Source organism: Dendrobates tinctorius, unplaced genomic scaffold (assembly GCF_039654945.1).
Source record: "Dendrobates tinctorius isolate UK_male_01 unplaced genomic scaffold, ASM3965494v1 ptg000018l, whole genome shotgun sequence".
In the NCBI taxonomy this organism is placed as follows: domain Eukaryota; kingdom Metazoa; phylum Chordata; class Amphibia; order Anura; family Dendrobatidae; genus Dendrobates; species Dendrobates tinctorius.
The window spans coordinates 12,426,153-12,438,727 of record NW_027361686.1 but is presented as its reverse complement, the minus strand read 5'-3'; the positions used below and the strand labels follow the sequence as shown (position 1 = coordinate 12,438,727).

Genomic DNA, 12,575 nt, shown 5'->3' with positions numbered 1-12,575 from the left:
ATCACCCGGAGAGCAATGGTCAGACGGAACGCACCAATCAATCCCTGGAACAAATTCTCAGGTGTCTGACCTCCGCCAGACAGGATGATTGGTGTGATGCGTTACCGTTGGCTGAATTTGCTTTTAACAACCGGGTGAGTCAGTCCACCAACATGTCCCCATTCCTGATTAACTATGGCTTTAATCCACATTTTGGGGTGTTTTCTCGGGTGGATTCCGGTTGTCCAGAAGCAGAGGGGTCTGTTCAACGGTTAAAAAACCTCTGGGCTGAAGTCCGGCGTAATATCTCTCGGGCCCAGGGGAGATACAAATATTTTGCGGACAAAAAGAGAGCCTCGGGAGACATGTTTCAGGTGGGAGAGAAGGTTTGGCTCTCCACGCGTAACATCAACTTGAAGGTACCATCAGTTAAGTTGGGACCAAAGTTCATTGGTCCGTACGAGATTATGGAGATAGTCAACCCTGTGGCATATAGGTTGCGTCTCCCCGCCTCCTTAAAAATATCTAATGTGTTCCATAAGTCTCTGTTGAAACCAGCAGGATCTGTCAAAGAGAACTCTGAGACTGTTGTTCCTCCAGTGCTGGTGGAGGGTCAATTGGAGTATGAGGTCGGACATATTGTGGACTCTCGGCGGGTGCGCCGCTCTTTGCAGTACCTGGTCCACTGGAAGGGATATGGACCAGAAGAGCGCTCATGGGTCCCTGCTCATTCGGTACATGCGGATCGCCTGGTTCGAGCGTTCCATGCCAAGTACCCGGGGAAGCCTGGGGGTCCAGAGGCCCCCCGTTGAGAGGGGGGTACTGTCATGATCCCAATTAGAGTTGAGCGAAACGGGTCGAAAAAATTCAAAAGTCGCCGACTTTTCGCAAAGTCGGGTTTCATGAAACGAAACCCGACCCTAGGATGAGGTCGGCCACGAGGTCGGCGACTTACGCGCCAAAGTCGCGTTTCAAAAGTTTGTTTTGCGCTCTTTTTCAGCCAATCAGGATCCACGGACACTGTGGGCAACGTGATGACCTAGGCACGGGTCACCACCATCTTTCAGAAGGGCATGCAAGTGATTGGCTTGCTTTGGTGGGCGTCACAGGGGGGTATAAAAGGGCGTGCACGCCGACCGCCATCTTACTTCTGCCGATCTTAGTATAGGGAGAGGTTGCTGCTGATTCTGTAGGGAGAGCGTTAGGCAGGGAAGAAGACAAAAAAACTGCTTCTGCTGCTAGCGATTTGGCCTGCACAACACACAAGTCACTGTGTGTGCAGTGCAAGGGGAGGCTATATTGTGGTGTATCAGTGGTGTTGGTTGTTGGGCTGCCTTTTAAGGCTTCCTGACACGCTGGCATTGCTGTTTACCCACTGCTCCGCAAACTGCTTTTTTAAAAGCAATCCAATCTCCCTTATCCTCTAGTCACTTTTGTCACAGCTGTGCCATCGAGCGTGTCACATAGCGCTCAGATATCAGTGGGCCTCACACAATCCACAAGTGTCCAGTGTCCAAAAGTGTACGCAGAGATTCAAAATCTCCATTATCCTCTCGTCACTTTGGTCACAGGCAGCTGTGCCATCGAGCGTGTCACATAGCGCTCAGATATCAGTGGGCCTCACACAATCCACAAGTGTCCAGTGTCCAAAAGTGTACGCAGAGATTCAAAATCTCCATTATCCTCTCATCACTTTGGTCACAGGCAGCTGTGCCATCGAGCGTGTCACATAGCGCTCAGATATCAGTGGGCCTCACACAATCCACAAGTGTCCAGTGTCCAAACGTGTACGCAGAGATTCAAAATCTCCATTATCCTCTCGTCACTTTGGTCACAGGCAGCTGTGCCATCGAGCGTGTCACATAGCGCTCAGATATCAGTGGGCCTCACACAATCTACAAGTGTCCAGTGTCCAAAAGTGTACGCAGAGATTCAAAATCTCCATTATCCTCTCGTCACTTTGGTCACAGGCAGCTGTGCCATCGAGCGTGTCACATAGCGCTCAGATATCAGTGGGCCTCACACAATCTACAAGTGTCCAGTGTCCAAAAGTGTACGCAGAGATTCAAAATCTCCATTATCCTCTCGTCACTTTGGTCACAGGCAGCTGTGCCATCGAGCGTGTCACATAGCGCTCAGATATCAGTGGGCCTCACACAATCCAAAAGTGTCCACTGTCCACAAGTGTGTGCAGAAATTCTAAATCTCCCCTGTCCTATAGACACCTTGTACCTTGTTTTACATTACTATATAGTTTGTTGGATTTTGTCTACATTTCTACCAAAAATGAGGAAGGCTGGTGGAAGAGGCCGTGGAATTGGGCGGGGGTTGGCAGCTGGTAATGATGGTGTTGGTGGTGGATCTGATGGTAGTGGCAAGAGCAAAATAGGACCGAATGCAGGAGGTGCTGACCCTGCGTCATCGTCTGGCTACATAAGGCCTCGAACGCTTAGTTTTCTAGGAGTTGGCAAACCGCTTTTAAAGGCAGAGCATCAGGAAAAAGTTTTGTCTTACATTGCTGACTCAGCCTCCAGCTCTATCGCCTCCTCTTCTTCAGTTGTAAAAAGTAAGAGGGTGCTGCTTCCAATAGCTCAGATGAGGAGCATCCACAGCAGACATCGACATCGCAACAGCTGTTATCTGGCAGGCCCGGAGCACTCCAAAGACAGGTTCCAAACATCAAAAGAGTTGCTGGACAGCTTGTCCAGAGGGTCAAAAGATCACAGCGTGCTAGGCCGCAAAATGTCTGCCAAAGTAGGAAGAGTGCAGTGTGGCACTTTTTTGAACAAAATCCTCATGATCAGGCCAAGGTTATCTGTAAGAAGTGCGCAAAGACCTTTAGCAGAGGGAAAAATCTGAAAAATTTGAATACCAGTTGCACGCTTAGACATTTAACCAGCATGCACTTGCAAGCGTGGACACAACACCAAACCTCAAGTGCCACATGTGCAACTGATCACAACGAAGGTAGTCAGCAACGCTACATTGTTTCCCCCACTGTAAGCCCACCGGTTAGCACAGCAGCAAATGTTGAGGTGTCGTTGCAAGGCCACAGCAGTCAGGGAATCCCACTGTTATATCAACGAAAGACTGATTCTAGGCCATCAGAAAGAACACCAACTCCATCACCATCATCAACCCTCTCTCAGTCCGCCCTGTCCACCGCTACTTCCACCATATGCAGCTCTCAAGTCCAGCTCACCCTCCCAGACACAATGAGTAGGTCAAGAAAGTACTCAGTCTCTCATCCGCGTACACTGGGTTTGAACGCCCACATTGCCAAACTAATCTCGTTTGAGATGATGCCCTTTCGGTTGGTGGAAAGCAAAGCTTTCCGCGAACTCATGGCCTATGCAGTACCACGCTATGACCTACCCAGTCGCCACTTCTTCTCTCGCAAAGCCATCCCAGCCCTCCACCATCATGTGAAAGACCGCATTGTCCATGCACTCAAGCAGTCAGTGAGCGGAAAGGTGCACCTCACAACTGATGCATGGTCCAGTCGGCATGGCCAGGGCCGTTACGTGTCCATCACTGCGCACTGGGTTAATGTGGTGGATGCAGGGTCCACAGGGGACAGCGGTGGTGGGACAGTGCTGCCTAGCCCACGGTATAGGAAACAGTTGGCTGTAGGCGTTCGACCCTCCTCCTCCTCCTCCTCCTCCTCCAGAAGCGAAAGCTCGTCCACAGAGCGCAGTCGTACGAGCACTCCATCTGCAGCTGCCACTGTTGCACATGATGTGTCCCCCTATCGAGCAGCTAGTGGAAAGCGTCAGCAGGCTGTGTTGCAGATGATGTGTTTGGGCGACAGACACACCGCCGAGGTGCTGGCCGAGTACTTGAAGCGACAAACTGAGTCATGGCTGGGCAGTGTACATCTTGAGGCAGGCAAGGTAGTTAGTGATAACGGCCGTAATTTTGTGGCAGCCATAGCCCTTTCAAAACTCAGCCACATACCTTGCTTGGCTCACACCTTGAACCTGGTGGTGCAGTGCTTCCTCAAAAATTATCCGGAGTTAACAGCCCTGCTCCAGAAGGTGCGAAGACTGTGCGCGCACATCCGCCGGTCGCCTGTACACTCCGTTCGTATGCAGAAGCTGCCGCGATTGCTCCACCTTCCCAACCACCGCCTCATTATCGACATTGCAACAAGGTGGAACTCCACCCTGCACATGGTGGAGCGGCTGTGCGAGCAGAGGCAGGCCATAATGCATTTGTGGGAGGATACACGGCCAGGCACTTTGAGAGCAGACATGGAGTTGACAGGCGTGCAGTGGTCGAAGCTGAAAGACCTTTGTAAAGTCCTTCAGTGTTTTGAGGAATGCACACGGCTGGTAAGCGCAGATGACGCCATCCTAAGCATGAGCATCCCACTTATGCGTCTGCTCATGCAAACTTTGACGCACCTTAAGGAGCAGGCGTCTGCAGCCAATGTTGATGAGGAGGAAGAGGAGGAGGGAATCCTTGATGACATTCAGCCATTGTCTGCTCAGGGACCTCTCCTGGACGAGGTGGAGGAAGAAGAGGAGGAGGAGGAGGAGGATGATGGGGATGATTACTTAGGGGAGGAGGATGCATCTCGTGGGGCAAGTGAAAATGTTGGCGTGGCAAGGTCTGGTACAGGGTTTGTGCGTGACTGGAGGGATGTGGATTTGCCAGAAAGTGCTCCTCCACCCAGCACTCGCAGTGCATCATTGACACCGGGAACATTGGCCCACATGTCAGATTATGCCTTGCGGATCCTAAAAAGGGACCCCCGCATTGCCAAAATGATGAACGATGACGACTACTGGTTGGCCAGCATCCTGGATCCACGCTATAAAGGCAAATTACAAAACATCATGCCACAGGAGAACCTTGACCTAATATTGGCTAATAAACAAGCAACTCTGGTAAATCGGTTGCTTGAGGCATTCCCAGCACACAGCAGCGGTGATGGTTCTCACACGAGCCGTACGGGCCGGGGGCAGCTTGGCAGAGGTGTTCGTGGTGCACACAGCAGAAGTGGCGTTGGAGACAGGGGTTTCATGACAATGTTGTGGACTGATTTTTCAAATACCGCTCACACAACTGGTAATACTGCATCGATGGAAAGTGACAGGAGACAGCAGTTGTCAACTATGGTTACAAACTACTTTTCCTCCCATATCGATGTTCTCCCACACAGGTCATTCCCCTTTGACTATTGGGCCGATAAACTGGACACCTGGCCTGAATTGGCCCAATATGCCTTACAGGAGCTCGCTTGCCCAGCTGCAAGTGTGCTATCGGAAAGAGTCTTCAGTGCAGCTGGATCAATCCTGACAGAAAAAAGGACCCGTCTGTCAACCCAAAATGTGGATGATCTAACCTTCATTAAAATGAACTACGCATGGGTTTCCAAGGATTTTGTCCCACCTTCCCCTGATGACACATAGGGTGACAGAAAAATGGCTTGCTTTGGTCCACCTCTTCCTGGTACTTCACCTATTTCGCCTTTTGCATCAGCTGAATGTCCAACATCAACATATGCCACTTTCTAAAACTCCCTAACTGTGCTGCCTCCCCCCCCATGGCCGGGGTAACCACCTAGCGCACGACACCGTGCGAGTGCCGTTGCCCTGGACAGGTGGGTAGGCCGACTCTTGGGCGCGGGCACTGGCACAGGGTCCCTCATAGTGCAATCAAGTGTCTCTGACGGTGGTGGTGCACACCCGCCGTCGGACACACCGCTGTACTATGAGGGGCCCAGTGCCAGTACCGACGCCCAAGAGTGGGCCCCCCTTGCTTGGGCAGGGCCCCAGCATTTGCAATCTTTACCTCTCCCTGCTCCTCCGCTGTGTAATCTGGGCCGTCAAATCCATACTGTGCCTGACACCGTCTGAGCCTGCCTCCTGAGACATATATTTTGAATGTGTACGCTATCCATACATGTTATCCAGGGATACGGTACCCTTTCTAACCTTTGTGCAATGACGTGCAATCCATACTGGGCCTAACACCGTCTGAGCCTGCCTCATGCTGTATAGACATATATTTTGAATGTGTACGCTATCCATACATGTTATCCAGGGATACGGTACCCTTTCTAACCTTTGTGCAATGACGTGCAATCCATACTGGGCCTAACACCGTCTGAGCCTGCCTCATGCTGTATAGACATATATTTTGAATGTGTACGCTATCCATACATGTTATCCGGGGATACGATACCCTTTCTAACCTTTGTGCAATCACGTGCAATCCATACTGGGCCTAACACCGTCTGAGCCTGCCTCATGCTGTATAGACATATATTTTGAATGTGTACGCTATCCATACATGTTATCCGGGGATACGGTACCCTTTCTAACCTTTGTGCAATGACGTGCAATCCATACTGGGCCTAACACCGTCTGAGCCTGCCTCATGCTGTATAGACATATATTTTGAATGTGTACGCTATCCATACATGTTATCCAGGGATACGGTACCCTTTCTAACCTTTGTGCAATGACGTGCAATCCATACTGGGCCTAACACTGTCTGAGCCTGCCTCATGCTGTATAGACATATATTTTGAATGTGTACGCTATCCATACATGTTATCCAGGGATACGGTACCCTTTCTAACCTTTGTGCAATGACGCGCAATCCATACTGGGCCTAACACCGTCTGAGCCTGCCTCATGTTGTATAGACATATATTTTGAATGTGTACGCTATCCATACATGTTATCCGGGGATACGGTACCCTTTCTAACCTTTGTGCAATCACGTGCAATCCATACTGGGCCTAACACCGTCTGAGCCTGCCTCATGCTGTATAGACATATATTTTGAATGTGTATGCTATCCATACATGTTATCCAGGGATACGGTACCCTTTCTAACCTTTGTGCAATGACGTGCAATCCATACTGGGCCTAACACCGTCTGAGCCTGCCTCATGCTGTATAGACATATATTTTGAATGTGTACGCTATCCATACATGTTATCCGGGGATACGGTACCCTTTCTAACCTTTGTGCAATCACGTGCAATCCATACTGGGCCTAACACCGTCTGAGCCTGCCTCATGCTGTATAGACATATATTTTGAATGTGTACGCTATCCATACATGTTATCCAGGGATACGGTACCCTTTCTAACCTTTGTGCAATGACGTGCAATCCATACTGGGCCTAACACCGTCTGAGCCTGCCTCATGCTGTATAGACATATATTTTGAATGTGTACGCTATCCATACATGTTATCCAGGGATACGGTACCCTTTCTAACCTTTGTGCAATGACGTGCAATTCATACTGGGCGTGAGAACGGCTGGCGAGCTGTTAAGCAAGCTACAGCACCTGTCCAGACAAGTACAGGGATTCCCTAGCGAGGAGACTTATTTGATTGTTTTCAATGTTGGGACAGCAATTTTTGGGGAGCACTATACTCTGGAGAATGATAGATGGGGCCCACCATACACTGGAACATTCAAAGGTGGACATCAGACACTGGAGCAGCATTTACAGGGCCCATTATACACTAGAGCATTAGAAATGGGGCCCATTATGTTTGGAGCATTATTTGGGCCCATAAGACAGTGGAGCTTCATCCATGGGGACCAACATATACTGTAGCATTATGTGGAGCTCATCATATACTGTTTCAAACATTATATGGGACCAATGATTCTGTATGGAGAAATAGATGGGCCTCGTCATGAGATGTAAAAAGTGAGGTATTTTTCATTGTACTATACCGCTATTTATCTGCCGTATCGGAGCATGATGAGTTGTGGTATGTGTTAAAGGGGCGCTCTTTCGCCCAGGGCACATGAAAACCTGCAGCCAGCCCTCCCCCCCCACAACTTTAGCCAAATAACACCCATTTTTCAGTGCGTAACTTATATTATGAAGTTAATTAAGGTTGACAAGCTTAAGTAAGAAGAATTGATGCTTTTGGCATTCAAATGGGCACTGTTGGTGTGTTTCCTGTCCTCCTTTCACTGCCGACTTTTATTCCCCATTGACTTACATTGGGTTTCGTGTTTCGGGACGACCCCGACTTTTCCCTATAATCGGACGATCTTGCTCGACCCGACTTTTGGAAAAGTCGGGTTTCACGAAACGAAACGCGACCCTAAAAAACCAAAAGTCGCTCAACTCTAATCCCAATGTAGGTTTTTGAGCTGCACACTGGGGGTTAATGTCTGGAGCTCTGTGCAGGTTTTGACCTGCACACTTGGGGTTAATAATTGTGGCCTCTTTCTAGTTCTGGGAGAGCTTCATAAACCTCTGGGTAGCTTCAATCCCTGCCAGTTATACTTTTGCCTTTGGTCTAGTGTGCTGACCCCTGTGGGCCTGTTTATTGCTATAGCTTGTTTATATGGTTCTGACCCGATTGTGTTTCCCGTTGTGAGTTTGACTGTTGATTTTGTACTGCGTTATTATCTGTGTATGACCCATTGCCTGTGACCTGATTACTCTCTGCTCGCCCCTCTTGTACCTTGCAGATATCTGTGTATGACTCATTGGCTACGTCCTGACTATTCTCTCTGTCTATGCCCCTTGGTAACTTTGTCTCACAGTTACTCTGCTAGGAATTGTCTTGCGGCTCCTAGCTCTGTGGAGTTTAAGCCACGCCTCTAGCAGTCACGTGCTTCAGGCCCTGCAGCTCTGAAGTACGCATCTATTTGGTTGCTGCCCGCTCCACAGGTAGCTTTGAGCACGCTTTCGCTTACTCGGGGCACGCGCACTGGCTCAGTGAGCAAGTTCAGTGCGGTGTCTTTGACACAGGCAAGATGAAAAGCTCCCTTCCACACTCCGCCAACTTATGTGCCATTCCTGAACTTCTCCTCTTTAGCACCCTTAAGTGTGAAGATCTCCAGTACCATGGTACTCTCTGGAGTTCCTCCTGACAGATGTTCCCAAGAACTCTACTTGCATGGCAGACAGCTGTAGCCTGCTTCGGGGACTCTCTACTCCTAAGTCCCGGCTCTCTATCCATATTGCTGTTGTGCCCTCAAGTCTTAGATGGGAGTAGTGCATTTACAGCCCACTACTCCACCGGTGTCTGCTGCAGAACCATTAGCGTTCGTACAACCTCGGGGACCGGGCCCCAGCCTTGCGATTAGAACTTCTAGGCAGGGTTCTTCCTCTAACCCACGTCCTCTGTGTTCCCTTTTACTCCTACGTTCCGTACTTGTCCTTTCCCTTCTATGGAAGCTCAGGCTTCAGGTCAACGTCCTTCTCTTTCTTTCCTTTCCTTTCTCGTGCCAGTTGGCTCAGGTCACTGATGCAGCTGCAGCACTCCTTCCTCCATCCCTTCTTCCAGGGATCCCCACTCCTCCCGAGTGGCTTCCTTCCTCACTGACCTCCTGTCAGACTGACCTGTCATCCAAAACCATCCCACTCATATATATATTCTGAACTCCACCCACCTCCCAGCACATCTAGTGTTCCAAGCAGGGAACCACCAAAGGTGCTCTGCTTCTCTCTAAGCAAGGAGCCGCAATGTGGTTGTGCTGAACTACTCTATTGTGTGGGGTGTGAGTGTTGGAGTGTTGTCAGGAGCCCCCAACTTACCTGAATGGTGGGGCACCACACCTTAGGAGAAGGTGCAGTACCTCTGTGGCGACTGAGCCTCAGGGGCGCCATAAAAGCATCCATTCCTTTCTTAAATTCATTCAGTGAGTTGGCCATCACCACTTCCTCAGGAAGAGAATTCAGAGTCTCACTGCTCTTACCGTGAAGAACCCTCTTCTATGCTGGTGCAGAAATTGTCTTTCCTCCAAACGAAGAGAATGCCCCCTTGCTCTTGTCACAGTCCTTGGTACAAACAGTTCATTGGAGAGATCTCTGTATTGCCCTCTGATATACTTGTACATATATATTAAGTCTCCCCTAAGTCTTCTCTTTTCTAGAGTAAATAGACCTAATTTTGATAACCTTTCTGGGTATTGTAGTGAACCAACTCCATTTATCATTTTAGTAGCCCGCCTTTGAACCCTTTCAAGTTCAGTAATGTCTTTCTTGAGCACCGGCGTCCATAATTGCACACAATACTCCAAGTGTGGTCTGACGAGTGATTTGTACAGAGGGAGAATTATGTTTTCATCTCGTGTCCCCAGACCTCTTCTAATGCATCCCATGACCCTATTTGTCAAATGTGACTTGGAATTTATAACCCATCACAGCTTTGTGGTTTAGGAGTCAGGTGGAAGTTGCAGACAAGTTAAGTTGGAGTCATTTTAACTAATAGAGGATGTAAATCCTCATGGTGGTGATCAGGCTCGGCTTTGGTGGCCAGCCTCAAGGACATTGTAATGGTAGCGATAATTAGGGGCGGGCACAGTGGTTAAGCACAGGAGTGAGGATAATAGGGTCATTGGTGCCCTGAAAGTTTACTGGCCCTGCTTGAATTGCGTGCGTGCTGCCCCTTTTTGGCTGTCTGTCCTGGTGCTGTATGTCAGACAGCTGGGGATATCACAGTACTTGTGAATCCCAATGTACTAGCACTTCACCTGACTCCTACTGTGATTGTTTTAATCCTGTGATTTAAATAAAGCTGTGGCCAGTTTGACAACCAAAATAATGTGTTTTGTGTATTTATTCCAGTGTCTATGCTTACTGTAGTTATGGTTGTTTTAAGATGGAGTCGGGGTCCGTCCCATATACAAAAGTCGTGATAAAAGACACATCATGCTTTCTTCATTTGGAAATGCAGCTTATCCTAGATACTCGAGTGATATTCGTGTATCACTGAGCATGTTTGCTCATCACTATTTAGCAGTTTTCATGACAGCAAACTGCAAAGAAATATATTTTTATTAACGTGTTTATATTTTATTTAGTAATAAGGATGGTTTTTTTTACAGCACTTTCTCTTATGAACGTCTATGAAAAAGGGTGGGCAAAGAAGCATTTAGGTGTGGACATAGAACGAAATATACAAGTTATTTGGAAAAGACATGGAAGGCCATTTGTGTTCTTGGGATCTGTATCTCTCAGAGAAGAGCGCTCTATCCCACGTGAAATCGACCTTATTGGAGGCAACGAGCATACTGTGATTGCACTAAACATTGGAGTACATTTCAGATTATTCCCTGTTCATCTCTACATCCGAAGACTCCTCAACATTCGTCGTGCTATAGAACGTCTCTTCCATAGAAGCCCAGAAACAAAAGTTATCATTAAGACTGAGAACACAAGTGAGATGGAAACTGAGTATGAAGGAATGTCTGACTTCCATGCATATGTTCACTACTTCGTAATGGAAATAATCTTCAAAGATCTCAATGTTGGGTTTGTTAATGGCTGGGACATGACTACAGCATTTAATACAAATGAGATACATCCACAAGAGCCCTTTATAAGAAATGAGGTGAACATGCTTATGACATATATATGTAGCTAATTTAAAAAATATATGTGAAAAATGTTATGCATTGTATACAATTTACAGAGAACTATAAATTAGTTATTAACTCATAATCTACATAACCTATTCTCTATACTAAATACTGTAATTCAAGAAATGATTATCATAGCCAATATTTACTATTTTTCAGCTTATTTGACACATGCAGTGGGAATTTCTTTAATGTAGAACTCTTTAATAAATTAATATTTTCTACCAACATGCCAAACATAAGTTAATAAAAATTATTTGAAAGCTTAGCAATGGCTATAAACATTTTTTGACTGGGATATATAGTATGTTCAGTGTAAACATACGGTAATTGTTTCCTTTAACGCCTTTAGTCCCAAGCCTGTTTTCACCTTGAAGACCATTGTGTGTACATATAACCCTGAAAATATAAGTTTAATAATGAACAATAAAAACACCTAAAAGGACACCCTCAGTGCACAACAATATTAAATACACATATACACAATCTCAAATGTAGACAATAAATCACTGTTATAATAATCCATATCTATAAACAGTCAGAAACTCCAATAGAACGCCACTCCCTATGTCTCTTCCCTGAAACACTCCAAAGATATTTTTTCAATATCAGAAAGGGCAAGTGTACTAGGTAAGTTCCATGGGAGAGGTCCAGAATAGAATCCTTATGGGACGCACAATTTAGTGTTATCTTTACATGATATCACTAAATATACTGCTGTCACTGGATAGCTGGCATCTGGTGATGCGGACAATGTGGAGTCAGGTACAAGAGTAAATCCAAAGCTAGCAAAAAACCCAAATGAAAAACAAAGGGAAACCCGGGACAAGAACTAATAAAGAAGAACTAATAATGACCATTAGTAACTAATGAGAAGCAACTAGAGCTCAACTAGGAAGCACTCACCATATCACTAAGCAAAAGGAACTGAATAAACAACACTACACTGGATTAGTAGCAGGCTTTACACAGCCAGCCCAAATCCAAGGATAGCAAACAGGTGATTCATTCCTCCCAGTCATGTCCAGGGAGCCACTCGTTGCTCATCTGAGCAGCAGTTTGCACAAATTCCCATCATTGGCTAACACAAGGAAAAGCAGCACCCTGCGTTGCCTGGCAATCAGCAGATACAGTGTCACATGCAAAGTCAATGAGAAATATGGCATCCCGTGTTCCCACATTGCACACCACTTACACACATGAGGCATCACCATGTGTATTCACACCACCCAAG

At 47.2% G+C, this 12,575-nt stretch overlaps 1 protein-coding gene across 1 annotated transcript in view; it reads left to right on the top strand.

Annotated features, from left to right (window-relative positions):
- The window catches only part of LOC141082546 (NXPE family member 1-like), a 357,108-nt gene extending 345,762 nt beyond the window's left edge, over positions 1-11,346 (top strand). Inside the window, exon 5 of the mRNA XM_073566467.1 lies at positions 10,808-11,346. Within this exon, the coding sequence (XP_073422568.1) occupies positions 10,808-11,346 (539 nt within the window). The remainder of the gene's footprint in view (positions 1-10,807) is intronic.
- Positions 11,347-12,575: the final 1,229 nt, after the last annotated feature.